This window comes from Pseudopipra pipra, chromosome 15, assembly GCF_036250125.1.
Source record: "Pseudopipra pipra isolate bDixPip1 chromosome 15, bDixPip1.hap1, whole genome shotgun sequence".
In the NCBI taxonomy this organism is placed as follows: domain Eukaryota; kingdom Metazoa; phylum Chordata; class Aves; order Passeriformes; family Pipridae; genus Pseudopipra; species Pseudopipra pipra.
Genome location: NC_087563.1, coordinates 11,208,102 through 11,225,261, shown reverse-complemented (window position 1 = coordinate 11,225,261; position 17,160 = coordinate 11,208,102). Strand labels below are relative to the sequence as shown.

The window sequence follows — 17,160 nt, the reverse complement described above, 5'->3', positions numbered from 1 at the left end:
CGGGAGCACTCTGGGTTTCTGCCCGGAGGAAAGTTTAATCCCACAGTCTGATAGAGAACAACATCAGAGGAGCGTGAAACCACCACAGCCATTGGTGCTTGGTCCCCTCCAAAGCACAGCACAGATGGATACAGAGCACACTTGTGTCCAAAACCAGAGGGAACAATTCCAGACCCATCAGTGTACAGGCAGAGCCAGCTAAAAAATCTGTAAGACTTATATTTTCTGTTGAGAACAAGACTGAGGAGATTGTGGGGGTTTGAGCAATTTTAGTCTAGTGGAGGGTGTGCCTGCCCATGGCAGGGGGTTGGACTACCTGGTCTTTAAGGTCTCTCCCAACACAAATCATTCCATGATTCTGCACTTACAGCAGCTGACCAGCAGCAGCACATCATCCCAGACCAAACACCTGTCTCCAGGGTCCTGCCTAAAAAAAAAAAAAAAAAAAAAAAGGGGACCTGGAAAACACCAGAGTTGTCTTAAATGCAACTGTAACTGGTGAGAAATAGCCGAAGGGGCCCAATTTTAGTGGAAATGCCTCCAACAGCTTCAGTGAACCCTCACTGCTGTGTGTTACAGCTGGACATAGGGACAGGCACAGACCAGAGCCCCCCAGCTGCACCCATGGAGCTCAAAAAGGAGCTGCCATACTCACATCTTCTGCAGTGCTTAAAAATCAGTATTTAAGAACATCAAAGCATAAAGAATTCTAGTAATATCTAACAGTTGAGTTTGAGGTTCTCCCATGGACTGTTTCCTACCACCTATGCCAATGGAGATCATTACCAGCCTTTTTTCCAGCAAGATGACCAGATCAGCTGTACCCCAAACTCAGCTACATGCACGCAAAGATTTTTATCTTGAAAACAAGATGTATTTTAGCAGGTTACAATTTTTTATTTTTCTTTACTTATCAACACACACTTTCTAACACGGAGGGCCTTTGAGAAATTAATTTCCATCTGAAAACAAACAAGGGCTGAAACAGTTTACAAAGGAACCCATCTTTCAAGGACATTTCCTTTTAAATTGCACAATGTGGCTCTTAGCAAGGAAAATAAATAAAACTTAATCCCTCTGCATTCCAGCTGGCATTTTTTCCCCAAGCTAAAAGCGAACAATCAATTTAAAGAAAACTCAGACTATGGTCAATTAAGGAACTCTATATCATTTCATTTATAAATACCAGATATCTATTCAATTGATTATTTTGATCCAATTAAGCTGGTTTTACATTTTAAATTCTTAAGAATTAAATCATTTATCCATGTCACAGTCCTAGGCCTTTCACATCTGTTGCTGCAAAATTCTGCAGACCGTCTGCTCTTTGGCCGTGGTATAAGTCGAGAGTGTTTCAGCTACCAGATTTATTTAAGGATGTGGATTGTAAGCCTCCAGGAAATGGCAACCACTGGGAAAATTTGTGTCTAATTACTTGTAACACAAAGAAATCTTTTCTTTTTCTTTCCTTTTTTTTTTTTAATTTGGGTGTTGTTAGGCATATAAATTGTTTTTCTCTTTAATTGTATTTTCTCTTTAACCAGGATGGTCACCTTTAGGTTTGTGTGTGTGCCAGGTCTCTGAGCATTGTTTAATAAGCTGCTGGCATCCAGCCCCTGCTTCTTCCCTTCCAAACCCCCCCTTTTCCTCCTGACTCCATCATCTTCATCCTGGTCATCTCTGTCACTGAAAAGGAGAAGACAGAACTCTCTGGAGAGCAACCTATGGACTTTTTGGGAAGTTGTAGAGAGTTCACCAAGTTTAGCAAGCAACATTTTTCTCTGAAAGCGTTGGTTTTCAAGAGAATAAGCAATGCCTTTGAGCCACAGAATACATTTGCTGAGTGGTTTATCAACTGAATCATAACTTCTTTTATGAAAAGAGATGGAATTTCCCTGGCCAGAGTCTCCAGCTGGCACTCAGCATTCCCAGGCACAGCTGAACTGCACCAAGGAGAGAAGTCACCACACGTCTAGCCTGGGACTCCAGCAGGATACCAGGAAGTAAAATAGCCACAGTTAAAAGAAATAGGCACTGTCAAAAAGAAAATTGGTATCTTCAGGGTGTGGGGCTGTGAATTGTGATCCTTTATGTGATTGCACATTCATATCACAAAAATGGGGACCAGTCAATTATTAAATTCAGTATTGTAACACTAAGAAAAATGGAGTTTAAAGTTGCATTTACTGACAATTTTAGGCAAGAAAAGCCAAGGAGATTAGTAGGAAAACGTTTTTGTCAATTCTTTCCCACAAATGTTTTTGTGGGGCAACATCACAGGCAAGACTTAGAATGAGCAATCCTGACTTGGCTAATACACAACAGCTCCAGGCACTGCAGAGACTGAAAAGCTGAAAAATTAAAGAACTCTTCGTGCAAACTCAACATGTGGGAGGGAAAATAGAGCACCAATCTCCCTGGTTGTCTCCACTGCCCTCCTCGGAGCAGCATAAACCTGCAGTGGTCCATGGATTGTTCCTACCCAGTGATCACCATGACATCCTGCCAGCTCCAAACCATGCAGGCTTCCTGCCCTTTGCTATCCCGACCCAAACAAAATCCACTAACACCAGATTCACTTTCATTTGGCTACTTTCATTCTGAACCCTACCCAGCAACATAACAGGCTTCAAACAGGCAGTTGTCCCCAGGAGTGGGGTGTTTTTCTAGACACCATATCAACATTCTTGTATTTGTATCTTATTTGCCAAGGATAATTTGAATTTTGAACCCATTGAACTCAAAATCCTTGTAGAGTTTGTTCTGAAACATTCAGATAGCTTAAGCCCAAATTTTTGCCTATATTAGAAAACTATTGAGGTAGCTTACAAATTGAATTTAATCAGGAAAACGGGGACTCTGAATGAAGAGATTTTCCCATGCTGGAAAACCTTGTGCATTTCAAGAACTCTCAGCCTTGGCACAAAATTAGGTGTTTCACTAGGAACAAGCAAGGAAATAGATTCCTCTCTTGCAAAACTTCCAAAACCCAAAGGAGCTGAGAGCAATGCAGTTCAAAACGAGGCTTTCGATTCAAACTCCTCACCACAGACTTGTTTGCTCATGGAGTCATCTCACCTTGTGTAAATGCATTTCCCTGAGCCCAGAGCAATGGGCTCTATGAATCAGCAGCACTGGGATACCATATAGGACCGACTAGACACACACCACCACATCATGTGATCAGTGCCTTATTTCCAACCAACCAGCCATAAAATTCCCAACTGTTCCCATTATATCACCTACCTGGAGGCATCTTTTTGAGTCCAAATGTTCATCAATCACACCACCATCATGAGTCCACATGAAAATGATTTCAAGCCTCAGCCTACAGTTACACCCTGATCGTAAACACTCAAAAAGCATTTTTTTCCTATTTACTCATGCACAGCTGCAGAGAAAATCAACTCAAAGCAGCATCTAAGAGGGAGTTCTGCACCAGACAGAGCTCAGAGGTCAGGAGTGTTCACCCATATGCTCTACAGGGCACCAAAACAGACTGTTCATTTCATTTCTTACCTCCCTGCTCCCCCAGAGCAGCCTTCCCCCCTTTTTCTCCTGTCCCTCTTCAAGTTTATTTCTTCTGCAAGTTCTTTGCTGGCCTCAGTTCTGGCAGTTCTCACTTCATCCCTGAACTTCCTGACCCACCAGATATGGCCTGCTTGGCTTATCAGTATTTATTTCCCACCCACTCCCATCCCTCACAGACGTATTTTTAAGTTCCTTCCAGAGCTAGCTGTCCCCAGCTAGCTACCTAGTTTTCAGAATATGGTATTCTGCCAGCATTTTTGAGTTGTTGAAAACCAAAAATGAAGCAAACCCAAAAACATACACATCACCTCCCTTGAACTTTCTAGTCCAGCAGATTTTACTGACAAGTTTGCTCTGCCTCATGCATCCTGCAGCAGTGGACACACTACACCTCATTCTGCTCTTACAACTCTGTAAACATGTTGGCATCTAATGAAGGGAACTTCCATCTTTGAAGGAAAGGCCTGATCCTATGAACTCTGCAAGCCTCTCTCCCCTTTGTCTTTAAAATATCATTTTTTTTTCAGTAAAATCAGTGCATCAGAGCTGTTTTCATCCCATCATGCCCCTCTTGCCAGGATGTAGGACTCTGAGATTGTCTGAGCTACCACATCGTCGAGCACCTTCTCCAGCAGAGAACAGTTGCTTCTGGTTCACTCCACTGGGAATACTGCAGCATCATTTCTAAAAGACAGCATGTACCTTCCTGGTCTGTCAGGCTCCTTTCCAGTGCCACATCCATGTTTCCTACCTGTAGTCTTGGTAGACAGTGTGGTTGTTGAACCCACCGTGGGCCTGTTGATTCCTAACGAGCAGCCTCCAGACTGTTGCTGTAAATCCATAGTCCCTTCCTATAGCTTTTGCATTACCAGTTAGCTATGAATAATTCAGCTTATAAATTAAAAGGTTAATTGCCAAAAGATCAGCCAGGCTGAGAAACAGCTTCTTGGCATAAGCACTGAAGGCAAACCTTGGGGTTTTGTTACTTTTTCAGCACCACTTCCTGTATTTATGAAAAAAAAAATGATGTGACAGTGTGGGATAGGAATGAGCTGGTGTTGATGACCCCTGTGACTCCTTTCTGCACTACAGACCTCATGTGATACCACAGGTGAGCACAAGTTCCTCTCCCTTCCCTGCGTTCACCCCAATATCTGTGCAGCAGACATGGCCCTCCAACCTCCCTTCCACGAGGCTGACCAAGCCTGGCTGTTCTCACCTCTTCCCAGTAACCTGCTCCTTACCATGGAAGTGAGGAGATCTTACACAAAGGAAAAGTTTCCCATCACTCGTGTCACAAGCTTCTGGGATTATTTTTTCACATCCAGGGATGGCAAGCAGAGTTTAGCAGAGTCTCCCTCTTAAACATATTCTGTGAATTGAGGGAAAGTCTCTGTTCCACCATACTAAGGAGCATTCCATAACAGCGCTGCCCAGAAAATCCCCATTTCCTGCCTCAGCAGACTTTTAAGTGTGGTTAGAATGGAAACAGCCTAAATTATGTAGATTGAAAGCTTGGACACATACAAAACACCTCTTTGAGAAAGATTCAATTCCACAGAAATGCAGGCATGGAAGAGCAGGACCCAGACCAGAGACTGAAAGGAGTGAAAAGATGAGTTCATGAAAAATATTCTCAACAGTTTTCTTTTTCCCCTCCCCAAACACACCAAGCTGTTAATAAAGGCTTTTGAATGATCAATGAACCACACAGTAAATCCAAATTTCTGATTAATATGTAAAAAAACCCAAAGTGGAACTGATATTTCCATCCTGTCAGGTGAGAAGGAAACAGCTTTGGGGTTTGTTTGGGGCTAAGTAGCAGCAGGCACAGCCTCCAGGAGCAAACATGCCTTCGTTGGCCAAGATCTGCTGGCAAGAACTAGTGGAGTCCAGGAGCTACCACCAGGACACACAGCACTGAAACAGAAATGGGGGAGAACACAGGCATAGGGAGTTTCACTGATCTCCAAGGGGGACAAAGGGCTACTACTGCAAAACAACCTCTCAACTCATGGAATTCCAGTGCAAGAATCACATAACCAGGTGTAAAAATCTTCAAATGTAATTTATTAAGACATTCAGCTATGTCTGTCAGTCTACATCCAAATTTACTACTAAAAATAAAATAGTATCACATTTCACATTAGGAATACCGACTTTGAAAAACACTTGAGTCAAGCCTATCGTATAAATAAGTGACTAATTTCTCTTCATATCAAAATTCACATAAAAAAATTGCCTGCCCCCTACTCCCGCCTATTTCCCCACCCCAGTCCCTTGTTCTACTTGAAGCCATGATGAATGTAAAAATTTAAGTATGGACATGTCCTTGTCAAAGAAAAAAAGGTGCAAACCTATTAACAGCTTTAAAAGTGGCATTTGCGGAGTCTGATCATACACAATAATGTACTCATTCCCAAAGTGCAAATATCGCCAGAGTTTAATACTGTTTTAATTCAGCTGCAAGGATTAAACATTACACAGCACAGTATAGCAAGGCTTCTCTCCGTGCCCTAAAACTCATCCCACTTTCCTCCTTGCACATGGCAGCAGAGGTCAAAGTGTTCATTAGAGCTTTAGTTTACTTCATGCAGCCCAGACTGTGCCCATTATTAGCAAAAGTTTCATATACATCAAAATACTGACGACTCCGTCATAAAAGTCAAGAGTCACTATAGATTACATGAATTCAAATGCAACTGCCCCAAGAACACCCAAAGCATACACACGACGTATTAGGAGTGCTTCCATCTTCTCGTACAATCACTGCTGGTACATCTTTGATTTTTGCTTACGTGCCACAAAAAAACGTCAGCAACCAAAGCTGCACATCAGTCAGAGACTGGCAACTCACGGCCTTTAACACCCCTCAGGACCCTGGGACACGGCTGTATGCAACCCCTCTTCCTGACCAAAACCAAGCCAGCGTTCTGGCTGGCTGGCTACAACCTCTCACAGACCTTTCGCTTCTCTTACCCCTCACCTACATCTTGAAAACACTCTTTTTCACTGCTATTTATTTCCAGACATCCTTCCTATGCCCACAGTTCAGAGAGCTTCTGGAGTCATTTCTACTACATCTCACTGGAGTTACCGCTACCAAGCAGCCCATAAAATTCAGCATGGGAGATTACATTTTGACCAGCAATAATAGCTACACTTCTTTCACAGCTGTGGAAGGACTGGTTTTCTTCTGAGTCAAACGTGGATCTCTGAAATGTGTTTGTTCCCATGTCAACCTGTGTAGCCTCAGAGCTGGACACAAACCCTTAGATCTCGAGCAGAGCATCCCTCCTGGGCTGCAATTAGTTCTGCAGCACAAGCTGCTCCCTGGGTGGCCTCACAGGGGCTTTTGTCACTGTCCATGCTGTGAGACCCCCCTGGATGGGCAGAGGCCTCCAGGCTGTCGTGTCCATCGGCAGCCTGGCCCTTGCCCCTGCTCGGGCTGTCTTTCACACTTGGCCTATTGTCACATTCAGCACCAGGTGGCTCAGCTGCGTCTCCAGGCCTGGTGTTTCGCTCTGCAGGAGGATTTGGCTGTTGCACTGGCTCTGGTCCCAGTCCTGGTAGCTGTGAAGGGCTCTTCAGCTGGCAGTGGCACAGAGGGCAGGTTTCTTGCACGTACAGCCATTTCTTAAGACAACCCGCATGAAAAAAATGGCTACATGGTGTGATTACAGCAGTTTTCATATCCTGAAAGACACAAAGAAAGATCTTATTATTTATGACCCATTCGTCTCCTCTTGCCCCACACATCTAACGGGTCCACCAGGCATGGAGGAGACAGAAGCAGTCCACAGCCAAGCAAGAGAAGGTTCCTTCCTTCATACCAACAAGCCTCCATATGAGGAGCAGCTGAGGGGGCTCAGCCTGGAGAAAAGGAGGCTCAGGGAGGACCTTCTCGCTCTCTACAACTCCCTGACAGGAGGTTGTAGCCAGGTGGGGGTCAGGCTCTTCTCCCAGGTAACAAGCAACAGGAGAAGAAGACATGGGCTCAAGTTGTGCCAGGGGAGGTTCAGGTTGGACATCAGGAAGAATTTCTTCACTCAAAGGGTTGTCAGGCATTGGAAGGGGCTGCCCAGGGAGGTGATGGAGTCATCATCCCTGGAAGTGTTCAAGGCATGACTGGATGTGGCACTCAGTGCCATGGTCTAGTTGATAAGGTGGGGATCTGTCAAAGGTTGGACTCTATGGTCTTGGAGGTCTTTTCCAACCTTAATGATTCTTTGACACACACACAATTCAAACATGGGACGGGTCTGGCTTTTTATACTATAGGCATTAGAAATTAGGCAAAAAAATCTTTGTTTATAAGGTATAATTAAACACATGCTTTTGCAGGATAAGAGTCACAGGATTGGCTGGCTCAAGAAACAATTGTGCAAGACAAAACAGCACAATTACAGATACAACATATAACAATATCACGCCAGGAATTAAGTGACACCCTAAACTCTGTCAGCTGAGACCTACATAGTCTGGTGTTTCAAACACGGTTGTTCAATCTGGCAGATTCAAAGAATTTGTATCAAGCTTAGTGTCACTCCAATCATACTCTAATTGCACACTACTAATCTTAGGGTGATTCCTTCACTGTCACATATAACTACTATTTGTATTCAAGAGTAAGAGACTTTGGAGCCAGAAGTGTGATAAAGATATTACTTTCAGCATTAATGTCTGAGGTCCTTACATCTGCTGGCTTACACTAGCAAGACCCTTAACCTTTTGATAATTAGGTTTCTGCTACAAAACTGACACTGCACATAAAGTAGCAATGACTGCAGAGACTGAGCTGCTTCTACAGAATAATAACAAATCAGCTACTGAGAACACATTGTCTTTCACTAACAAAATCTTCCACTAATGAAGAAAGGGCACATTTGCTGCTACTGAGACCAGCTCAACCCAAACACAAGAGGTGTCAAAGCAGCTCAAGGACACAGTTTGTTGTGTAACTGGAGAAATAAGAATGACAGTTTAAACAAATCTGTTCAAAGCAATCTCCTCATTCATAAAGCCTATTCAGTGACAGTGCTCCAAATCAATTTTCACAAGGCAGAAAACTGGGTAATTCCAGTAACTTACTGAGGACAGTATTATTCATTAAACATAATTCAAGTAACTTATTTTACTAGTTGCAGACTGAATTTGATAGTCTGGAGGTAATTCAATTCTAGCCAATATTTTGACACTTCCATTCCTACCTGGTAGCAGATGGCACAGATATCATTGTGCTGCTCCAGCTGCTCTTTCGTGGCCACGGGCAGTGATTTTATCTTATTCACAGCGTCTCTTCGAAGAAGGAAACTTTTCCAGCCCAGCTGGGCCCGCAGCCACACATTGTAGTAGGAGTGAATGAAGATGATCACAGAACCCATCACGGTCCATTCACCAAAGATGGTTTCTGAGACCCCGTAGGCCACCACGCAGAGCGCGACCAGGAACTCCAGTAGCCGGTATGTGCCGTTCACGTAATAAATCACATCGTCCATGTTTTCTACAGGCTCTTTTCTGAACTCCTCCACCATAAACAAAACATAAATGAAGAGTGTCCCAAGCACCTGTAACACAGTTGAAGGCCACGAGGTCAGCATTCAGTCCTGAACTGGAATCATTCAGCATTGTCCACTGAGCTCTGTACACACAATACCCCAAACTGGACAGAGGGCAGCCAAGCCCCAAAGTAGTGAAATTGTTGCTGAACTTTGAGACAAATAAAAGTCACTCTTTCTTGCAAAGCATTTAATCTTGTTCCCAAGTACTTCCCGTTCTGTACCTTCCTTAGTCCAGAGCACAGCTTAGTTGATTTAACAAAAGTTCTGAGCATCATGAGGGACACTTTTATAAATTTAATAATTAAAAAAATCAAGTTACAACAAATACAATACAAAAAATTTCCTGTATTTACACTGATGTGTTTTGAACATCAAATTGCTTTTGAAGATATGTAGCTAAGTAATGACACAAATGAGTACTTGGAGAAGAACCTTTTTCCTATAATCGTTACACCCTCAAAAGCCTTCTGGAGTTACATTTTGAAATAGACTTCCATTCACCTATGTTCTCAGCTCACACCAGGAGCTCCTTAGTCTCAGATACAGTATAAAGGAAGAGATTTTATATCATCTTTTGTAATTCTGCCCTTCCATCATCCCTACTCTTTTCTCATCAAGTATTTCCCCCCTCAGAGTAACAGGATCGCAGTTAATGCTTCACAGGGCTAACGTTCTTACCTGAAGAGAGGTTAAAATACTGCTGGAGATAATGATCAACAGCCAGAAATCCATGTGGAAAAACTGACAAATCATGTAGGCCATGTATGCAGGGAACACGAGTAGGAACAGACAGAGGCTGACTGCTCGGAAGTGCTTCCACAGACTCCTGCAAACAACACAATAGGGTTTTATTTTTCAAGTCAGATTTGACTGTCAGAATAAGAACAGACTGCCTGCTGGATGTAGGCCTGTCAGATGTTTGCTCCAGGCTTTAACTTGTTGAAAAGAGTTTCTATTTTACTTGGGCACAATGTCATTCCCATCTTTCATGCAAGCCTACAACTATGGAAAGTTCCCTCTCATCTGACCTTTGCTGTTTTCAATAGAGACACAAAAATTATGGGCAAAAATTCACTTACAGTAACTGTCATACTGGATCAAGTCAGTGGTTAGACAAAAAAAGTATCTGATATACTGAATGTTTCAGATGAAAGTCCTGTAACTGTTTGGACACTTCTCTAAATAAATAAGAGGTATCTAGATTATATAATTCTTGCAACTCTTTTGTATCTTTTTGCTAATACATGTGGGGCAATGCTATTTCCTTCCATCACCAGATTTAATCCTACTGCCTTTAGAAATATATTCCCCAATTCAGAGATCACAAAAGAAGAAAGGTAGCAGGACTTGAACATTCATCTCTGCCAGTACTTTCTCTGCTTCTGTCATTTACTTCTTCCTAATCTCCTCCCCAGCCTAAACACACCATCAATCTTTTTACAGTCACCCACTTGTGAAGGCTTTCAGAATATCTTGAGTAATTTACTATACTACCTCTACTTGTTTCTCAGGTTTTATTTTAATCTCATTTAGCTCTGGAAATGAGGTGCAGAAAAAGTGAAACTATTGGGGGACAGGACAGCAGCACAAATTGGTTAATGATATAGTCTGAAGAAACATCACAATGCTACTCTGAGGTCTGAAATTCTGTGTTTGTGGGTGAGGGAGAACGTAAGAGCTGAAACGGAATTTATCCCGATCCTAGATAATTTAGAACTGCCTGGGAGATTTGGCAGAAGAATTAAACTCACTGTCACCACAGAATGCTTGTTTAAGCTGGGCAGATGCTTATATCCTGCCTCTACTCCCTTTCTCTCTGTTACTATATTGGAAGTTAAGGTTGCTGCAGACAGAACACGTTGGCTACAAGTAGCCTCCAAGCTAAACAAACTACACATAAACAAACCTCTTTTCATTTCTTCACTTATAGGTTACGGAAAGGGAAAAAGCAAAAGCAATTAACAAACATACAAACAGATTAACATGAAAACACCAGATACCACCAATACAGCTCTTCAAAACACAAATTAAACTAACCCACATGATCAGAACATGTGGGACACTAATGCAAACCTTCTGCCTCTTACTTTGTGCCAGTAAACCCTATCGTTTTGAGATCATAGCCTCACCAAAGGAATAGATTTTACAATATCTAACACAGGGTCACTCCTAGAAACTTCTCACCCTCAATTGCTGTGTGAGATCACTGCATTAGAGGGAAACCCACCCAGCTGCAGCTGAGGTTAAGAAAAACCATTTGCAAATTCGCACAATGGAGTGTGGGTGGGGAGAGCACAGTCCTGGATTGCTTAACTGAGACCACAGTGCACTGACACTCCTGCTAGGGAGAGTAACCAATGAGCAGTTTTACACAGGGAGTGGGCAGCCAGCAGCTGCAGAGCAGTGTGGTCTTGCACAGGCTGGATGGACACAGTCCTGAGCAGGAGTAGCTGACCAAAGTCAGTCCTGTTTGTCAGCACAGAGTATGGTGAAAAGTATTAGTGTGTGCCCTTGAGGGGGGTAAGATAGAGAGGGAAAAACTAGAGAATTTGGACTAGAGAAGAAATCTGCATACAGAAAAAAACAGGGTAACTTTACAAGTTACTAAAAATCCAAATTAGACCATCAATTACTAGTTTATCACCTCCTAAAAGAGCATTGAGCAACTTTCAGTTTAGGAAACCAGTGTCTTACTTGTCCCTTGAGGCTCCCAATGCCAAGACAATGGGATCAGCAATTTCCAGCATGGACTGAAGTATGGATGCCACCACAATGAAAAGAATAATACTGAGCAGGAACGCCCGATGCACAACTTGGAGCTCAATCAAACCTGTCTGCACAGCCAGGATCAGGAGTGTGACTCCTTCAGTCATTCCCCTGCAGATCAACACAGTCAAAAGAACAATTAATCACATCTGTGTGTCAATGCTGGTTCAAAAGTACATCTAGAAACATCAGGAAATAAGCTGTTTCTGTCCCAACCTTTCACATGTCCCTGGTTTTAGGTTTCACTGACGTCCCTGCTAAGGCTCTAACCAGAGGGGAATGTTTCCAGAAATGCTAAGAGTTTGGGTTAGAAACCAGTAGATTTCTTGACAAGCAGCATCTGGGCTACATCCAGCTCAGACATCATCCAGCACAAAGCATTTTAAGGACCCAGGTTGCATCTTAAGAAGAGGAACCCCCCAGCCCCAGTGTTGCCTACACAGCCCTGTCCTGTCTATATCTGGGCACCAGTCAGCCTCATTCCTAGACCACCAGGAAGACCCTCTCTACTTGTTATATTTCCCCATCATCACTCTCTTCTCTGTCCTTTGGCCCTTGATTTAACACCCCACCAGGTGCCCAGTTTAGGCAAATTAGCAATTTTGCCATTTTTCAGTTTATTCCCCTTGTACCTAAACCAAATACAACTGTCCACTTCTTTCTGGCTTGGAACCTCAGACTGACTTTAATACCACTGTCTGACACAGTAAAACACATCACCCAGAAGTATATGCTTCACCAAATGTAGACTACTCCTAGGTAGCCCAAATTTATACCTAGGAATCCCATCTTGGAATCCAAAACGTAAAACATTCTTTTGCATATGATCTGGAACCTTCTATAGAGTTAAGGGCTGGAGTAACTGAGAAAGGCACTGTCAGATCTAGGATCCCAATTTCATACCAGACAAGTTTGGACAAGCATGAGAAAAGGCAATTTCTATATTTTGGCTATTTCCCATAGTAATTTACAAGCAATACATACAAAGCTTTGTTTTAAACCTCATAGAGTAGTAATGTTTCATACGTGGCTAGAGGGGAGATGAGGAAATGAAAATATGAAGTGTTCATATTATTAATGCTTCTGATAATTTTTCAGTGACTCATGAAAATGAAAGCATTAAGACAATCAAACTGTGCAATTGTAAATCCCAACCAACAGCCCTGAACCTGTTAGAGAAATGAATCATCTCCCAAGAAGTCTGTATAAAGTATTTTCACCTCAAATCCTTCCAATACACACACATAGACTGGCAAACAAAAAGCCAGTCAAGGATACCTAAGAGTTCAAAAGTGAAAAAACTGCAATGCCACCCATATATTTCTATATAAATCCCTTTTCTGTCTGTTTTTTTCTCAACCCAAGGCACACTGTGGCACTTACCTGTTCATAGCAGGATCATTCATGAATGCTCGGTAACCCTGCAAGTAAAACTTGCAGAGAGTCAGAACTCCCAAAGCAACAAAAGAGACTGTGAAGACCAATCCCAGCAGTGAGTACGGAGTGCTACAGCATTCGGCAATACTGGGAGGGGAGAGGGGAAAAGAAACAGAAAGGAAAGGTTGATCAATTAAAAACAATGTGATGAGCTCTCCCCGTGTCCTGTTAACTGTTCAAGTTGGTTTTAAAGCAAAACTGGATTGGTTTAATGAAAACATTCAAAGCTCTACACCACTATTAAATCCTCCAACAGAAGAAAAAGATGAGATGTATTCTATTACTTCTTTCCAAGACAACTTCATCCCAGCTCCCCACTGGAGTCAGGCCTGTGCTGTGACATTCCTGCAGTCCCCTCAGCGCGGTGCCACGCGGTGGCACTGTCCTGCTGTCACCGGGCGATCAGAACCACAGGCAATCCCACAGCCCCAACCCACCCAGCTGACTCGCTGGAACATCAGCCAGCACCACAAACACAGAGTGAGAGCACATGGATTCACTTAGGCACGTTCCCCTCATACACACAGTAACACAAACAAACATCAAACTAGTAAGTCCTGTTGGGAGACTGGGGGCTGTTTGGCAGCATTCACACCAGGTTCAGGTAGGCAAGACCTGTCTGAATTTCTAACGGCTGAGCCAGAAGCAGCAGAATAAGAGAGTGGAGGACACTCCCACTCAGGAGGCTTTTTCCCCTCTGTTACTACAGCAGTGGAACCCCAAAGACTGACACCCCAGACTACATCTGACGATGCTGAGAAGAGCTGCATCACTTCAGCTCCCTCACCTTCGGGCTGCTCTTCTGCTGGTCCTGGCACTGCAATATTTGAATGTGCTTCGGCTTCTGAAACACAGCACTGCCACTGCCAGGTAAAGACCCAGCTGTCGTCAGGGGTTACACATCTGGAAATCCTCACATATATAATCCAAGGTAACACACTGACACCTCATTCATTTAAAAAAAAGAAAAAAAAATCTTCATTTGTTCCTCAGGACAGCAGTCTTGTGAGGAGAGAAAGTGCCGTGGCCAAAAACATGTCCTGCTAATTAACCAACTGATGAGTGAAGCAGCCCAGTGCTCTGACAAAAGAGTTTGAGGAAGCATATGTTTCAAAAATAAACAAAGCTCATCCAAGAGGCATTTACTTTGTCTCTTTTAGTGACTACTTAAACCGGAAATCTCCTTTGAAAGCAATTCACAGCAGAAAACGTTGATGTGTTTACATATACAATGTACAGTGCCTCCGGTAACCCTCCAAATCCTGCCTGTTTACCAAGCCAAGGGGGGCTGAAAAAGTTTTTAAATGTTCCTGCAGGTCAAGGTAGTAAGAAATACAGTACTTAAAGCAGTTATTTCTGTAGAATATTTGAGGAACTCTAAGTTTTGCTTCAAAATAAATGATTAGAAATCAAGAATCCTGGCTTTTCTGCTTGATGTCCAATATTTTTTTGTTTGAGTCATTTTAGGACTCTTCTTAAACTTGATCTACTATGTAAGGGTCCCAGAGGAGCTTAAGAGCTCAAAGAGAAGCTTGGGGAGCTTTATTATGTTTATGTGTCAAGCACAAGTTCATAAATTGTCCCAAAGAGCTGAACTCTTCATGGCTTCCCAAAAATCACAGCAGTTACAAACCCATGGAAAAGATTTTGAGATGAACAAGGAAAATGACAGACACAGAACAGTTTTAAACAGCAAATCCTGTTTGTTTTAACTTTGAGAGTTGGGTGCTTTGGCTGCTTAGATGAGCTCAAGAATGTGTCCCACACCAAAATGATAAAGCAAGACATACAAGGCTCAGAAAGCAACATGAGCATGAATAAACTTGGACTGAACTTCAGCTGAAACATCTCAGACTTAAAACCAATTTATATACTGAAAACAACTTCTGGACCAATGCTCTAATTATAGCTATTCCCTTCTCAAAGGAATATTTTGCTTTCTTTGAGAACTCTTCCACAGTTCTGCTAATGCTGTGTGTTCTGAATGGGATCCATGCCTTTGTAGGACAAGCTTAACAGATTTTGTATACATGGTCACTGCAGTAAGGAAAAATATTTCAAGGGTATCCAAGTGCAATAAAACCAATATACATATCTCATCTTTCAAAGAGCACCAACATTCACTTCAATAGACAGTCAACAGAGAAAACTAATTATTTGCAGATAAGTCAATTACCTGGTCAAGAAGAGGAAGAGGAGCCTCTCTCTCGAGGCAGGCTGGTCCCGTGTACTGAAATAGGAATAAATCTGAAGAGCAAATAAAACAAGCCAGAACACCATGAAAAGCACTGGGACGACCAGCTGGTTCCACAGAGACATTCCCAGCGCCAGGAGCCCGTACACCTCCACCACCTGGGCAAGACACAAAAAGGCAATTTGTTATTGGGTCATAGCATCTGGGATTTGATAACAAAAGGACAGTCAACAATATATTCACAACAGCAAAGTAAATCTACTTTGCAGACCGGTTTTTAAGAAAAAAACTTAATACCTCAGACATTTTATGTGTAAGTATCTCAAAAAGGAACGCGTACCTAATCCACCAAGTGTTTAGAAATTCATGCTTAAGACTTATTTCAGAAGACTCTAAAGCTCAAATTACTTCTTTTGTATTGCAAAGACTAAGTTACAATGCAGTCATTTCCAAGAAGCTGGAACTTCATATAGCTGGGCTTATTACAAAAGGTCTAAAGGAAAGCACTCATAACTACTGATTCCTCATCACCTGCTTCCCACAGTCACATACAAGCCATAATGGAAAGGAAATTTTAGCAAATGCTAAAAATGCTGCCTACTTAGTCTTTCATGGCAAGCATGAGGGATATCCCATTAATGGGACGTGCTGCAGTACGTACAGGGGCTGACAGACAAGCAATTGCTGCTGGCAGTGGTGCAGTGCCAAGCTCCCGTGCTCAGCTTTGCCCACAGACTTGTGAAGGAAGTGCACCTGCCCGGGGGAGACTCCTCTGGCCTGGGACCAATGCAAGCAATCCTGTGCAGCTCCTGGCAGAGGGCTCCACCACATCGGAAAAGGGTCATGCTATGCTTATAATGTAGATTCATAACCATGAGGCATTTCTGGCATCTGCTGCTGCAAACAGCCAGCCAAGGGTCTGGGCCTGCTTTTAAATTATACCCTCAGGCACAGTCTAACATAACACTAACAGTCCACTTGTTAGGGCTGTCTCAGTGTTTAACATCCCAATATTCACCAAGCTTTGACACTGACAATCACAATCAAATCCAGCCTAAAATAGCAGTAAACTTTCAAACACCACAATGAAGGACCCATTGAAAATTAACAACTGCTTAAAGTTGTAGCAATGGAAATACAACTAGGAAAATATTCCAGATAGAACACCAATATCCTCCTCTGGAATATGCACACTAAGCTTGATTTGTAGCGGAGTTGCACCCAGTTACATGAACACAGTGTTAGCCAATATATTTTCTGCTCTGTTTCAGGAACACAGGCAAAGAGCAGCAAGCTCTTGAAAAACAAAAATCCTGCTTTCCCATATTCTCAATACAAGTCAAAACCTACTCACACATATAGATATTAGAAAATATCCACATATGGATATTAGAAAAAATTTCTTCCCTGAAAGGGTGGTCAAGCACTGGAACAGGCTGCCAAGGGCAGTGGTGAAGTCACCACCCCTGGAGAGATTTAAAAGATGTGTAGATGCAGCTCTTAGGAACACGTTTTAGTGGTGGCCTTGGCAGTGCTGGCTTAGCAGTTGGACTTGATGATCTCAAGAGTTCTTTTCCAACCTAAACAAGTCTGTGATTCCATGGATGAGGTCAGACCATGCTAGGTGCTGTACAAACACGGAAGGATAATCCTGCTCTAAAGACCAACTAC

General features: G+C 42.7%; 1 protein-coding gene across 2 annotated transcripts in view; it reads right to left on the bottom strand.

Moving 5' to 3' along the window:
* Positions 1-5,580: 5,580 nt before the first annotated feature.
* Positions 5,581-17,160, bottom strand: part of RNF145 (ring finger protein 145) — a 46,940-nt gene continuing 35,360 nt past the window's right edge. For both annotated transcript variants that reach the window (XM_064671899.1, XM_064671900.1), the window contains exons 6-11: positions 15,472-15,647; positions 13,242-13,382; positions 11,787-11,969; positions 9,771-9,918; positions 8,742-9,098; positions 5,581-7,227 (exon numbers count right to left, since the gene is read on the bottom strand). In XM_064671899.1, the coding sequence (XP_064527969.1) occupies positions 6,784-7,227; positions 8,742-9,098; positions 9,771-9,918; positions 11,787-11,969; positions 13,242-13,382; positions 15,472-15,647 (1,449 nt within the window). In that variant the 3' untranslated portion in view covers positions 5,581-6,783. The remainder of the gene's footprint in view (positions 7,228-8,741; positions 9,099-9,770; positions 9,919-11,786; positions 11,970-13,241; positions 13,383-15,471; positions 15,648-17,160) is intronic.